The sequence below is a fragment of the Lissotriton helveticus genome, chromosome 4_1 (assembly GCF_964261635.1).
Source record: "Lissotriton helveticus chromosome 4_1, aLisHel1.1, whole genome shotgun sequence".
Classification (NCBI taxonomy): Eukaryota; Metazoa; Chordata; class Amphibia; order Caudata; family Salamandridae; genus Lissotriton; species Lissotriton helveticus.
Genome location: NC_136063.1, coordinates 610,066,397 through 610,080,853, shown reverse-complemented (window position 1 = coordinate 610,080,853; position 14,457 = coordinate 610,066,397). Strand labels below are relative to the sequence as shown.

The following is a 14,457-nucleotide window of genomic DNA, read 5'->3' as shown; positions in this document are numbered from 1 at the left end:
CTATCCAACGATTTTCCTACTGTTGCAATATGTGGACTATGTTTTAATGTTTTTATTTAATATTTGTAAAATTATATGTATTTTTACATTATTATAAATACATTTAAAAAAACGATATTTTCAATTTCGATATTTTTGTACTACGATATTAATTTTTCGATATTTTTGTACTTACCTTTATAAAGATATAACTCCGATATTTTTGATTTCGATATTTTTGTGCCTATATTTTTGTATGTAGATATTATGTCTGTCGATAATATGTCATAGATTCGGTCCCTGGGACCACCACCAGAAAAAGGTTTCTGTCCCTCACTCCCCGTTCTATTAGGAACTTACTGGTGAATGGAGTATCCCTGCCAAAACATCCAGTATCTATGTCACATACAACTCAATACCAAAATAGATAGATGAACCCCATCATCTCTGAAAAACTTCAACATCTCATACTTAATTTCGGAATGTTCCAAAAACCTATACCCTTCGCTTCCCTTTGCAAAATGTTCTCAAATCTTTACTACCTTGCTTGCAAGCTCAGTGTATTGCCCCAGGTTTCTTTGCCCCTCTCTAAACTCTTACTGCCATTATTCATCAAAACCATTGTTGTGCCAGACCAAGACCCTTTAAACACAGTAAATCCTGTTTCATGAACTTCACTTAGGCCCATCCTTTTAACATAACTAAATAATTGCCCCTCAGGTGCAAAATCAGGAAGTCGAGGAAGGCTCAATGCTTTACCAAAGAATTTTTCATGACACCTTTTCCATCCTGTTGATGGCATGTCTAACTGCCCACTTCACAAAAGAGTGCCCCCAGATTCAAACTTCAATTTGCCCTATCCCCGGGCCTGCAATGCAACTTAGGAGAAAATAATTCACGTTGATGCAAAACATGAAAAACCTCAGTCACAAATACTGCTGATAGCAATTTGACTGCCACCGCCCTGTGGGCTTGATGTCTGCCGCACCCAAACCCCAGCGCTCTGATTCCATCACCATCCCAACCCTGAAAGAATGAATCAACAATTCCTCAGCCCAGTAACCAAAGGATGCCAGTGCTTTTGTAAAACAAAACATGGAACAACTGTGTATCCTGTAAAAGTGAATCGTCCACAAGCCTGAAAAAGAGCACAAGGCCTCTGGGCCGCTTTGCCGCACTGATCCAGACTGCACAACACTCATCCTATGCAGGGCCATACACCTTAGGGGTAGACACCAACAACGACCAAAGATGTGCTGCATCACACACTCACCGCCCCCTTTCTGTCATGCATCTGGCCATTCCTCTGGACCCCACCGTTCCTGCCAAAAGATGCCGAATACATGGCCACCTGCTGCATCAGAAAACAGCTCGGCTGCCCATTCCATCTGCTCCGCCAGTCCCACCACGGGAATACCGTTGCATTCACAGACAAATGTTCCTAAAAGGCACATATCCTTCCTAACTCCCACTTTGAGGTGCACATGGTGGTGTGGGAAGATTGTGCCTCCCAAAGCCCAACACAATCTCCTGCAGAAAGTCCTCTCACAGCCCTACACACAAAATTCAAATGATCCAACAAAACCTGAATATCTTTACCTGTACTTTCCCTTTGTCTAATATCTTGACCAACCACTCTATACAACACACCTTCTTTTCTTCCAGCAGTCTAATCTCCATCTTGTCGGAAACCGATTCCATACCCAAAAAAATAATTTCCTATCTGGTCCAAATATTCTTTTCCTGGTGCCAAAGGAACCCGTGATCCGTCATCATATCCATAAACATCAACAAACTTTCCTGACTTTCCCTCGTCTGCGCTGCATATGTGCAAAGCGTCCTGTAAATGTACTAAATGCCTAAAACAAAGAACATAAAACATTAAACGCATAGGGATAGCTTTTTACTCAAAATGTCACCCTACTGTGTCGCAACAGCTCAATAATCTTCAGGGTTGACCGGCAGTAAGCTGAAAGCAGATCTGACGTCACATTTTGCCATCAGTGCAATATAAATCATGAGATTCACTAAATGCACCCCAGAATCCACTGATGCATAGTGCTTCCTCTACCTCACTCCCCCAGAATGTAATCTTGCACTGATGAGTCTTCTGACCAGGACAGATGGTGAATCAAATTAAACTCCCCAACCTCCTTCTTAGGAGCCACCCAATTAGGAAGACCCTCAAATTCTCCAAAGGTCAGTCTGAAAACGGTCCTTCCATCTTCCATTCCTTCACCTCATTCAAAAGCTTGTACCACACCAACTCCTCTTTCCCTTTTCACTGGATGCCATTTGTCTACCGACTGCCTCGTCCGGAACCATTGTAGCCCAAACAAAAAAACAAACAGAAAATCTGCCAAGAATGCACCTGGAGCCTTGAGGAGTTCAATTCACCCTCTCTCCTCACTCCTGCCACCCCCCTCCCTACAATCTGTGACAGGGCCTGCCTACGCGGACTCAATAGGTCCTGTGGCAAGCCAGGGAAACACTATCCCTGCCAACCAGCATCACCTGGTTGGGAAACACCAGGCGGTACCACACTCTGGAGCTGTCCCCGCTTTCCTGCATCCACATGCAGTGTCACTGTCAAGGGGAATACATGGCCATCCAGCCACTGTTCCCATGCAGCAGTTACCAGGGGCCCAGGTAATTTTACATTACAAAGTTGTGCACTTCCCCACGACATGCATCCTCGACCAAAGTAGGCCGCTGCAGTGCAAGATACCAGAGCGGCCCCATCCGCGCTCTACTTGCCTCTTTATCCACCCTGTACAAATCTCCGCAACCGAGGTGCTGTGAACGCCTCTCACCCCCTTCGCCAGTAACTTGTCTTTCTTGCCAATGCAGGCCCAGCATGGCAAACCGGCTATAGACAGCCATGCCACTGCATTGCCCCGACCACCTCCTACAGAGCTCTTAGTTCACCTGCACGACTGAGGCAAACAGACCATAACGGCCGCTGCCACTCCTCCAGTGATCTCCTCTTCGGGTGCTCCATGGTGGGCTGCATGATTCCTGTAGGGCCCCCTGCACCAACAAATCATCCCTGCCGGCCTGCCGCAACACCTGCAATGCTTGTTTTACACTCTCAGATAAACTATGATATCAATTCATAACAGCTCACCTACCTAACAAAGCTGAAAAAATTCTAAGGATGGTCCCTACCAGCCAAATGTACCCAATTCTAAAATGGCACCCTAACCTAATTGACCTACCACTAAAATGTCAAGAAAACTCCGCCCGAGCCCCAAAACAAATTCTGGAGCCCCCAAGTCCCTGGACCCTACCACCTGCCCGAAAAGTCTTAGAGGGTAGGGCATTCTGCCCAATCTCTCAAACCACTTGATCAATAAGGCTGTAGAGGTAGCCTTTGTGGTTAGAGGGAGCCAGCCACAAGCAATGGTCCCTAGGAACTCTTCAAGCAATGGTCCCTAGGAACTCTCCTCAAACAGACCCCGATTTGAATATCTCTGATGATGAAGAGAGCAGGGAAAGCTACATTAGGAGTTCTGAACTGCAGGGGGTTCTATCCCATTTAAAGGATGCTTTACAATTTTATACTGCGCCTCCCCTACATGCTGAGAAAGACTTTTTCTCCCAGTATAGAAGAAAAGAACCCAAGGACCTGCCCATCCACAAGGCAATCAGAGGGTTGTTATCGTGAGAATAACGGAAAAAGAGAAATCTAACTTTCAGAGATTCCTTGCTACAACATAACCTCTTTAATGTTTTCAATAGGAATTCCCTGCCAATGTTAAGGTGGATTCTCTCATGGCTGGCTTGGCTTCGAGTGTTAAAATAATTTTGGAGGGTTCCTCTTCTTTAGAACAGGTTGACAAAATGATGGACAGAGCGATTAAGAGGGCATACTCAGTCGCTAGTTAGTTCAGGGGCTGATGCTGCCTATATAGTTCAGTCAATCCTTTCCTCGTTCCTGGTCATAGCTGGTGAACTTTGCCAGGGAAAGATGAGAATGTCAATTATGGAGGAACAGGTCAGATTTTTATCTGACATAACTTTTGATTCCTTGTCCGCTGCTGTGACAGCATCTGACTCCATCATCTCAACTAGACACCATATCAGAGATATGGTCGTGGAAGGCAAAAGAACTCTCAGAAGTCTCTCTTGACTTATCTTTCCTTCAGTGGCTCTAAACTCTTTGGTCCTCAACTTGAAGAACTTGTAAGGAAGTCAGCTGAGCATAGCAAGCTACTTGCCAAAGTTAAACCTCATTTGAGAGGACGAGCCTTTGGCTTCAATTGAGCATTTGATCAGGCATCCACTTCTAAAGGTGCTAAACATCCTTACAGAGACAGGGACGAGGCTGTGGCACTCCCTTCAACAAAATGTCCCAGCAACAACCTGCAGGTTCTCCAGCTCCTCCAGCCAACCCTGAAGAATGACTATCAGGATAAGATGTTTCAGATACCTAGGTCCCTCAACTGTTTCGGGAAGGTTACCAGATTGTGTTTTCCTTTCTCCGAATGTTTGTAGTTCAAAGGAGCTCTTGGAGTGTCATCTAGTTCTGGACTTAAAAGCTGTGAATTTCTGTATTCCTTACTAGAGACCCAAGATGGTGCAACACATTTAGCCTCTGATTTCATCTGGCATTTCTTTAGCATCTATTGAACTTCTTGATGCTTTCTCACACATCCTGGTTCATCCTATTTCCCACAAGTATCTAACATTCTTTGCACTGGGTCAGCACTTTCAAACCTGGGTTTCAATGTTCTACTCTGAGGGTGTCTACTAAGACTCTTACACCTTTGGTGGGGAACCTTCATTCCTTGGGTTGGTTAGATTTACCTGTTGCAAAATTAGTTCTTGGCTTTTTGGAAAACCCAGGTTTGGACTTTTTATTGTCGGCAAGTCTCACTACCTGTGTGACACCCTCAATAATCACATGGCAAAATGGACTGCTTATTTTTACCACCAATGTCTGCCTTTTAGGATACTGCCGCTGCGACACAGGTTGGGTAAGGTAAACTTGGTTGGTTAAATGTGAACATATGTTTCCAGGCTGTGCATGTGAGACTACTGTTGTGCGCAGCCCAGTAACTATGCACCGGTAGACTGGTGCATAGTGGATTCTACAGGTTTAAATATTGACCTGGGATAGGCCACATAATGTTAATGGACATGTATAGGTAAAGTCAGTGTAGTTTACCGTTGTGTTTGCAGTGACACTTTATTGTGTACATTTGGGAAAATCTGCCTTAAGAGTGCAGTTTCACTTCCCTTAGGCCTACAAAGTACTGTGACATATGAAACTGGGGTGTAAAAGGTACGCCCAATCCATCATATGGGTCATCCAGAGTTGTCGTGTTTCTCTGGCTCAGCTCAGTATCAGAGCGCAGGCTTTTTGGCACCCTGCTGTGCCAAGTTAATTACATTTCTCCCCAGCAGAGAGACCAAAGGCCATACCTCACACAAAATGAGTAATTAACAGTGCTTCCTCAGCTCTTGAGGAGGAAGAGGTTAGGATGAAAATCTGCATCTTTTGATTACCTATGACACTATAACAGAGCTGGGCAACTGGAACCAACACAGGAAGGAGATCCTCTTTGACGTTTTGTGAGAAAGGCCCTAACAGTGATGTCAGTGAGGAGTGAAGCGGAGACCCCGAGAATAGATGTGCCCAGTGACTCAGGGATGATGCCATCTTCAAATGTCCTGTGCAGGAGAGTTAGGTCAGGGGTGGAGAGGTGATCGTCCAGTGGTGCATAACTTCCTAAACCTACTAGTCCCTTTTCAAAACCCTTGCACAAGAGAGAGAAAAAGCAGTAGGTGCTTTTGTGCTTTTCGCTGCAGGACCCTGGGACTGGGGTAGCCACAGACAACTTGAAGGACAAACCCCCTGGTTTCTAAAAGGACTAAGGAGTATGCCCCCAGTTGACTCTAGGACCAGTGTGTCCCTCCAAGGTCTAGTGAGGCTGGCACCCATAAAGACCAGTTGGGGAGAAGATCAGAACTTCTACACACAGAGACAAAGACCAGGAGGAGAGCAGGTGCAGGGAGCCAGTGGAACTAACTCCTAGCATAATACACTACCTTGGAAGAGAGGAGGTTGTCCTATAACTGCTCCTGGAAGCTAGAGCTCACCACCAGGATTAAATTGAGCCCAGGATTGGGCCAATGGGGTCCATGTTATGGCCTTTTTAAGGTCAGCAACCTCTGACTTTTTTTCGAGCAGCGGCACATGTGGTGCTGTGCCACCCTACTGGATTCTACTCCTGGGATGGACAAGCGTTCAAAAGCTGGCACGAGAATTCATTTATTATTTGCTGGGAGGGGATGTGCGTAAGGTCTCCTCCTCATTTTAGCTCCTGTCCCCAGCGGTCCCATCTTCACAAGTAGAGGAAAAGCTGATCTCGAGCACGAGACCCTAACACTGGTACCCTAAGCACAAAACACAGCTGGGAGCACCACGCTAGCCCCCTGCCGATGTCTGGGGGGCAGAGGGCAACCATCAGACTATCTTCTGCCCAAATGGAGCGCGAGCAGGGGAGAGAGTACAAACTGGGTCCCACTCCAACGGAGAGTGCGAGGGACCTTGCCGGGGTCACAGGGGCCCTAGGGCTCCCCCTGCAGTCTGTACTGCAGCACCTACCTTAAAATTGTCTCGGGTCGGTCTGGGCAACCCCAGGTGAAAAATGAACACAAGTAAAGCTATGTGGCTCTCCCAGCTAAGCGAGAGACCCGCTACTAAAATATTCACTACTCCTGTTGGGATTGCCCCAGGATATCCTGCAGAGCTACCTAATCTGCATATTCCTCCTGCCTTGTGGTGGCCCTAGGATGACAGGGGCACCACCAACGTTTCTGGACAGTGTTGTGAGGAGCAGCAGGAGTTACACCTGCCCCCAGAAGTAATCTTTGTAAAATTATCCTACGTTTGCAGGGTCAAAGAATCCCTGCCACTGGGATTTTCACATAAGTTTCACTGCTGGAAGTGCAGCACTCTTGGGGCTGGTTGCATGGATACATTTTATATGTTCTGAAGATGTACAAAAAGACTAATGGAATGCTCTATATGTGTGGGTTCTATGGTTGCACTTTCTGCGGCTTGAAAGTGGTGCCCTTTAGGGGCTGCTTTTATGATTGCATTTTATGTGGCCTGAAAGAATTTCAAAAGCATAGAATCACATTTTATGTTCATGGTAAACTGTTTCATTGAAATAATAATGCTGACAGTGAGTACTGATGAAGGCTGATATGCTTTATTGACATTAACATTTGTATTTACCAATGGTTATTATTGTTCATTGCATTTACACACAAAATGATGGGGCTTTTAACATGCTGTTTGTTGTTCCTGTACTATGATGAATCCTTATTAATGCCAATAGAGCTGTTTTATCTAAAGTGATCCCTATATATTGATGTATTGTTTGGTATAGGAGGGAGGGCACTGTGATTTGAGTGTCAAGACCATCTGAGGTCAAATGTGATTTCATAATTTAATCTAAGGTATTTTTGATCTGCCTTATGTATATTTTTGCAATTTAATGTGCTGTATTTAGTAGTGTGTGTGTAAAAAAAATGTACTTTTCCTTTTTGAAAAGAAAAAGCCCTGACTGGACAATTATTTATTGAGTGTTATTACTTTTATTGCAGGGCAGTGAATAGTGATTACTAGCGCACACCACCTCCCCTGAGTAGGGCTTAAACTGCACTGCTTTGCTATCCTGAGAGAGTCCAGTGCTACAATGCGCTGCTTGGTTCCCAATAAGGGGAAATTGTGGACCCATTATTTGAGCAGGTCTCAAATCCTGCACAACTAATAACCCAATTTCCTGCTGGAAAATTGCTGATTTCTGCTTCCTCTTTTCTTAAGGGTCAAGAAGCCATCAAGTTTGTGTGCCAATGCCTGAACATTCAACAAAAATGTGAAAAAAATCACACTTGAATCTTTCTCAAGAGCTGCAGTTCATTGTGGCTCTTTTCCACACAAAATTGGGAAAGATATTTCTTCATCTCCTAGGGCAACAGAAGATTGCAGGAACTTTGAGGAATCTCCTAGTCTTTCAAGGTGCTGCAACAACTGAATGGGTGAGGATAATGGGTGACATGGCAGCTGCTCTGTGTCTAGTACTCTGGGCTTGCAGACAGACACCTATAAAACCTTTGTTATCACTTTCTTTTAGTTTGGAACTTAATGTCTCAGAACTATGACTTTTTGGTCCCTATCCTTGGTCGAATTTCTCTGAAACTGCAATGGTGGCCCAATCCATCAAATATATTGAAAGGAGTACTGTTGGAACGTCCCCTTCCACAGACAATCACAATTGATGCAAGTGCTCTCGGTTGAGAAGCAATACTGCAGGATTAATTGGCTCAGGGACTTTGGGCCTCTGCGGAGTCCATGACATCTAATTGGAAAGAGTTTTCAGCTGTCTTCAAAGCCCTCCTAAGTTTTTCCCCTCGGATCAGGGGCACAGTAGTCCAGATCAGAACAGACAATCATTTCACAAGGGCCCATGTGAACCGTTTCGGGAGTACCAGTGTTCCTTCACTAGCATTTCTGGCAGAACAGATCGGTATTTGGGCAGAGTACAATCCTTTGTCTCTGACAGCAATTTTTCTGTTGGGGAGGGAGTATGGGTGTGCAGATCAGCTGAGTTGGTTATTCCCCTCCTCAGTATTGATTTCTCTCTGCCCCAAGATAATTCATGAGATTATAATAATAATAATTTGGTTTCCTATGGCATGACCTGTTTGCATCTCCCCTGGATGCTCTTCTTCAGTGCTTTTGCTTCCTTCTGCCAAACCAGCCAGTATGAGGGCTGGGCACAATGAGCTTCAGGTGACCCAAAGTCTTTTCTTCACCTTTCTGCCTTTTTCTCTGATCAGCAAGTTTCTGCGGCTGGTTGTTCACTTCTGGACCTGCCAACCCTGATTCCGCTTATAGCATCATCTATTGATTCTCCTTACCAGGTTATTTCCAGTTGTACATTCTCCTTTCAGATTATCTCTTTTTCCAATGAAATCTCAAATCTGTCTCTCCATAGGGGTCAAGATTGAGAGGAGGAGATTGGAGGAATAAGTCAGTTCCTCAGAAATTGCCCTTTCGACCCAGGACTCCAGAAAAGAAAGTATTCTTTTACAAAAGGTGTTGTCCAAGGGGGTATCTTCCAGATTTTTTGTGAGGGGGTAAGATACAAGAACTTCCCAGGGTTGGTTTTCTGTTGGGGTTGTCTGTCTCCTTGTTATGTAGCCATTGGATAGTGATTAAGTGCATTAGAGGTCCTTCTGTTTCCTACTTCAACCCTTTGGCTTTATGTTTGCAGAGGAGTTTTCATTTAAGGAGACCGATTATCTATTTTCCGGTCCCGTCTTGGAATTTGCCTCTCGTTCTGAGGAGCCTACAGTCTCCTCTGTTTGAACTGTTGTTTACTGATTCTCTAAAATTCGAAAGTCTTCAGCTCATTTTCCTGGCGGCCATTACATGTGTCAGCAGATTAGGAGAAATTGGATATTTGTTTTGTCACATTACATTTTTAAGGTTCTTTCATGAAAATGTGGTGTTTTACTCAGATCCTTACTTTTTTCCCCAAGGCACCTTCTGCTTTTCATTTGTCCCATGATTTGGTGCTACCATCCTTTTTCCATGTACCTCTACTGAGCAAGAGAGTCTTTTTCATATTTTAGGGCTTTATAGAGCCATTCCAGTCTATATTGAAAGTACTTCCTCATTTAGAAAGGTGAACTTTGTTACTTAAGGCTTATCCAGCAAGTAACACCGCCCTACTACTTCGAATTTAAATCAATGGATACAGATGGTAATTTTTCTAGAATTCTGAAGTAGGCCTTCCTCCCAACATAGAGAGATGCTACACTCGATGTATGTCCTCCTCTTGGGCATCTTTCAGGGTCGCCTCTTTAAAAGATATTTGTGCTGCTACAGATTGGACTTACCTTTACAACTTTATTACTAACTTCAGATTGAGAGTGGGGTGGTGTTTTCTTTGGAATTTGGGACACTTGAGTGTTGCATTACTTCTAGTGGCATGGTGTCCTTTCTGTTTTTGCAGCTTTGGTATACAATCACTGAAATGGACTGGGATGAGGAAGACGGATGAGGTAGGTAATGACTCGGCTACTTACCAGTAATCTTGATTACCTTGAGTCATGGTCTTCATCATCCGAATCTTTGGTTCCCTCCCTTCCTCCCTGGAAGAAAGAGCAATAAAAGTTGTGATATATATTGTTGCTTGGCATGTCAGGAATTTATGTCATTTATCTTCTCCTTTATAGGTAATAGATTATCCACTTTCTCTGGAACCATATTGCTTGAGGCAAAGTTTGTTTATTTTTGTTACGGGGGAATTCTGTGGGTGAGACATGAAGTGCTCATTGGTAAGAACTAGTTCGAGGAAGACTATGACTAGAAATAATGAAGATTACTGGTAAGTAACCGAGTCATCAACATACACAGATAAACATACTCCAACCTAGCAAAGTAAGGAAGCCAAATGCCCTGTTAACAGATTACACAATGAAGGCAAAAGCTTGTAGCCTTATGGCACACCATTTCTTAATCTCCTGCTCTTGGAAACAAAAGGCGGCACAGCAACGGCCTGAGTTCTGTCAGATATGAACAACTGTGCCAGAGAACCCAAGATTATTAGGAGTTTGCTGAAGGATTGAGAAGCAAACACCCTCAATTGTCTTTCAGTATTGTAGAAGCAAACACCCTCAATAGTATTAAAAATGAAACCAATCCAGCGCACAATTGACCAGCGAGGAACAGGGTTAAACTTTGTGATCAATGAAAAACAATAAAAACAATAGAGAGGTCAGAAATCAGAAGTCAAGCACAGCAGAGGCCTGTATTTTGGAAGTCCGCCTTTAGACTTACATGAAGTACACATTTAAGCATCACAAGTAGGCCTCTGGAGCTGGAAAGTTTGGAGTTTCTTCATGAATATTTCTTTCTCCTGCCTCCTAATGCAGGTCTTTTGCCACGTGCACTTGACAGAACCTTCCTAGTGCTTCTTCTATGGTTGAGGTTTCTTCTGCCCAGCTCACAACTAAACCCGCCTCCACGTTACTGCAAGCCACTATAAGTCACTTGTACTACTTCTGAATAGCCTAGCTTTCAGGCATGATCTTGCTTTCAATTTTTCTCCTCTCTGTGTCTCATGCTTTGTGATATATGAGAGGTAAGAAACAGTGTCATCTTGAGGATTTATGTGGCCCTAGACCAGAAATATTTTGGGGGCCATCATACTTTGGTTAGTTTAACATGCCAAACTGCCTCAAAGATTTTACTGTTGTGTCTTTTTTTTGTCCTCATTTGCCTTATCACCGCCCATCACTCAACGATACCACCCTTGGGCTGTTTAACCTCATATATTGACTTTGCTATAGACTGTTGTGTCTTGTCTGATGTTCCTATAATTGTTGTAGACTGGGCTTCACGATTGGTACTTTGTTGTTCTGATCAGTCTACCACTTTCAGTGAGAGTTACTTTGTATACTTGAATTCTGCTCTGCTCACAGTATTCTAGCCTGCAGGTTTCCAATCCCTCACTCATTGAGCCTCCACATATCACAGTAGGTTTCACCTGGCTGGTTTACACTCTGTGTCCCTCTTTAATTGAAATGCTTGCCATGACTGTAGTCTGCAACTCTTATGGTCAAAAAACACTTTTCAAGATTGCTTTTTGTATCTCTTCCACATGCTGTGAGTAACATCTGTTCCCTCAGATCTATTGCCAGAGCCTTACACCTGGTGCCCATCTTGCTTCTGTGCACTCCCTGGAAGAAAACCATTTTATTCAGGAGCTGATATACGACAGTGTAATTGGCGACCCTTATGTCTGGATTGGTGCCAGTGATTTATATAAGGTAAGTGCAGTCGGCAGTGCATGAAAGTGTGTGGTCCATATACTTATGCAATGTTAAAAATGAAGGGCCTCATTTACAAGGCCATTGCACTGCCAGTGCGACGCACCAGCTGCGCAGTGTGCCTGCCCATATTTACAAGGCCACGTAAAGTCACCCTCCTTGTCTTTTCATGGCCTTGTAAATATGGGCCCTACTCTGTGTGAAAGGGGCGTTCCATGTGTGTTGCTGTTGGTATTCCCACGCAACATCCATGGAACCTGAAACATTCCCAGCTTTACAAAGTTTGGTAAAGCTGCAAATGCATCAGAATATCTCCTATCCTATAATTCTCCTACCCTTAGTCCTACTTTTCTTTTCCTCCTCTCCTCTATTCTTTATCCTACCATCAACCTATAACCAGCACAAGAGGACCCTGCCGAAAATGTACACTATTAATGTCATACCTTGAATCCTCAGGGGCTGTAAACCCATATAAGATTTTTTTTTGCTGTATGCATATAAAATCACAAAAAAAATAATCTTACGACTCCTCAAGGGAGGTGTAAGAGTGACTTAACAAGGAGAAATACTTCTTTTTTCTCCTAATGGTCTCTTTCTATGCATGCTGCATTCTGCACCACACATAGAAAGAGGTAAATGCCATCAGGTATTGTTTTTGTGCAGGAGGGTGTTCCTTCCTGCACTGAAACAATTCACCCTGAAATGCAGGCACCCTTACAACATGATTCAAGGGTGCCTGCATTGGCGCATGGCAGCCAATTGTGCAACAGAGCAGGGGTAAGCACAATGATGTGTCGTCTTGTGGCTAATGTAAATGTAAAATGTAAATGTCATGGTACTTATAGAGCGCACTGTCACTAGACGGTCACCTTGCGGTGTGGCCTATTCGGCTTCCTGGCGCTGATACTCATACCGCTGTGGAACCCCTCCTGGCTTTCCCTGTGATGTGGCCACTCCTGGGCACCCCCAGGGTGAAGCCAGGCATCCTTAGTGCTGTTGGGGGTGGTGTGGAGGCTAAGCAAGCTATTGCCCAGAGTAGCAGCCTGGGGCCCGTGATTAGAATAGGCACCGAGGCGAGAATGACCAGGTCCGAGGAAATTGAGCCCAAACCCCGCCGAGGCGGGAATTGAACCCTGGTCTCTGGCCAGAACTCTGCATCAGGGTCTGCCGCTCTAACCATTGAGCCACACTCCTCCACGTACCTGTGCATTTAAAATGACGCAACTCGCTGCAGCAAAATGACTTGCAGCATTGTTTTTATAAATGAGGCCTGAAATATTTGCTAACATAAAAAGTGGCTAGTTTATGTTATTAGCCGTGAGCAAATGTGACACATACAGTATTTAATTTTAGCTGGTGGTTGCAGGTGAGGCGGACAGTCACATATCTTTACTTATCAAGCTTTGATCCAGAGCCAGAGCGAGAAAAACAAGGATGGAGAGGAGGAGAAAGACAGATAAACTATTACAAAGAGAAAGGAGGGATGCAGAAGAATTTGAAAGAGTGCTATAAAATAAAAGAGCAGGGAATGTCCTGTGCTGGATAAAAGAGAAATCATGAGGTGAGATCACGACTACACAGCCTTGGTATTCAGCATCTCTTATGTTTATTAGCACCAGCCGTGGGATTCCGAGTGACACTTTGGGACCCAACAATTATTCTTTTACAAATTACTAGGAAGTAATCAACTATCAAATACACATCTTTTTTTTGTTGTAAAAAAATATTTTTATTGACCAGTTGCTCAGTACACATTGCTTTCCTTTGTCAATACAGACCAAAACAGGGCATTGTGGTATCTTCTACAACAGTACACATTATAAACTATAAACTTGTCCCTTCCATAGCTAATGGACCCACGCAGTACCCCCTCGGGATTCACAAATTATCGGCTCCAGTGTTCATTAGCTTCTATACTTTTCCCACAGGATCCAGACCCTCTCCCAGTTGTTTAGTGCATCCTCTACTCTCGTCGACCACTTTTTTGGCATGCTGACACCAGTCTAGGTCCCTTATCCAATCCCCCACCTTTGGCAGTTCTGCGGCATTACATGCCCTCGCTATATTCCTCTTTGTCACATCGGATGCCAGTGCCAGACACATTTTTGTATGTTTGGGCCAAACTGCCTCCCCTGTGACTATTTGTCTGAACTGGGGTGGCTGAGTGAACTAAAGAATGGTGATGGATTAAACCCAGATCAGTTGACTGGGGGTGAGTGTTTGATTTGTTCAAACGCTCCGTCCATCATTCTCTTTTGTATCCCCTGTGACTATCAGCAGGTGCCATCTCGCCTCCACAGGAACCTGCAGACCCACTGCTGCTGTCATCACCCGAGATACCCCTTCCCAGTATCTCCAAATCTTGGGACTGGTCCCAAGGATGTGAAAAAAGGTGCCCTTCTCCCCTCAGCCTCTAGCACATTGACTAGATTCACATGGGCCCAGTCTCTGCTGTATTGTTTGGGCCATGTAGGACCTGTGTAGAATCCTGAGTTGGACTAACCTGAATCTGGCCCATATGGCAATTTCCCTAGGGCTCTGCATGGCCTCACCCACTTGTCTGCCCAGTTGTCATATTCCAATAGTCCCGCATCTCTTTCTTACGCTTTCCTTAAGGGGCCT

General features: G+C 44.4%; 1 protein-coding gene across 1 annotated transcript in view; it reads left to right on the top strand.

Annotated features, from left to right (window-relative positions):
• The window catches only part of LOC144827256 (lectin-like), a 68,503-nt gene that overhangs the window by 20,226 nt on the left and 33,820 nt on the right, over positions 1-14,457 (top strand). The window contains exon 3 of the mRNA XM_078685638.1: positions 11,695-11,835. Within this exon, the coding sequence (XP_078541764.1) occupies positions 11,695-11,835 (141 nt within the window). The remainder of the gene's footprint in view (positions 1-11,694; positions 11,836-14,457) is intronic.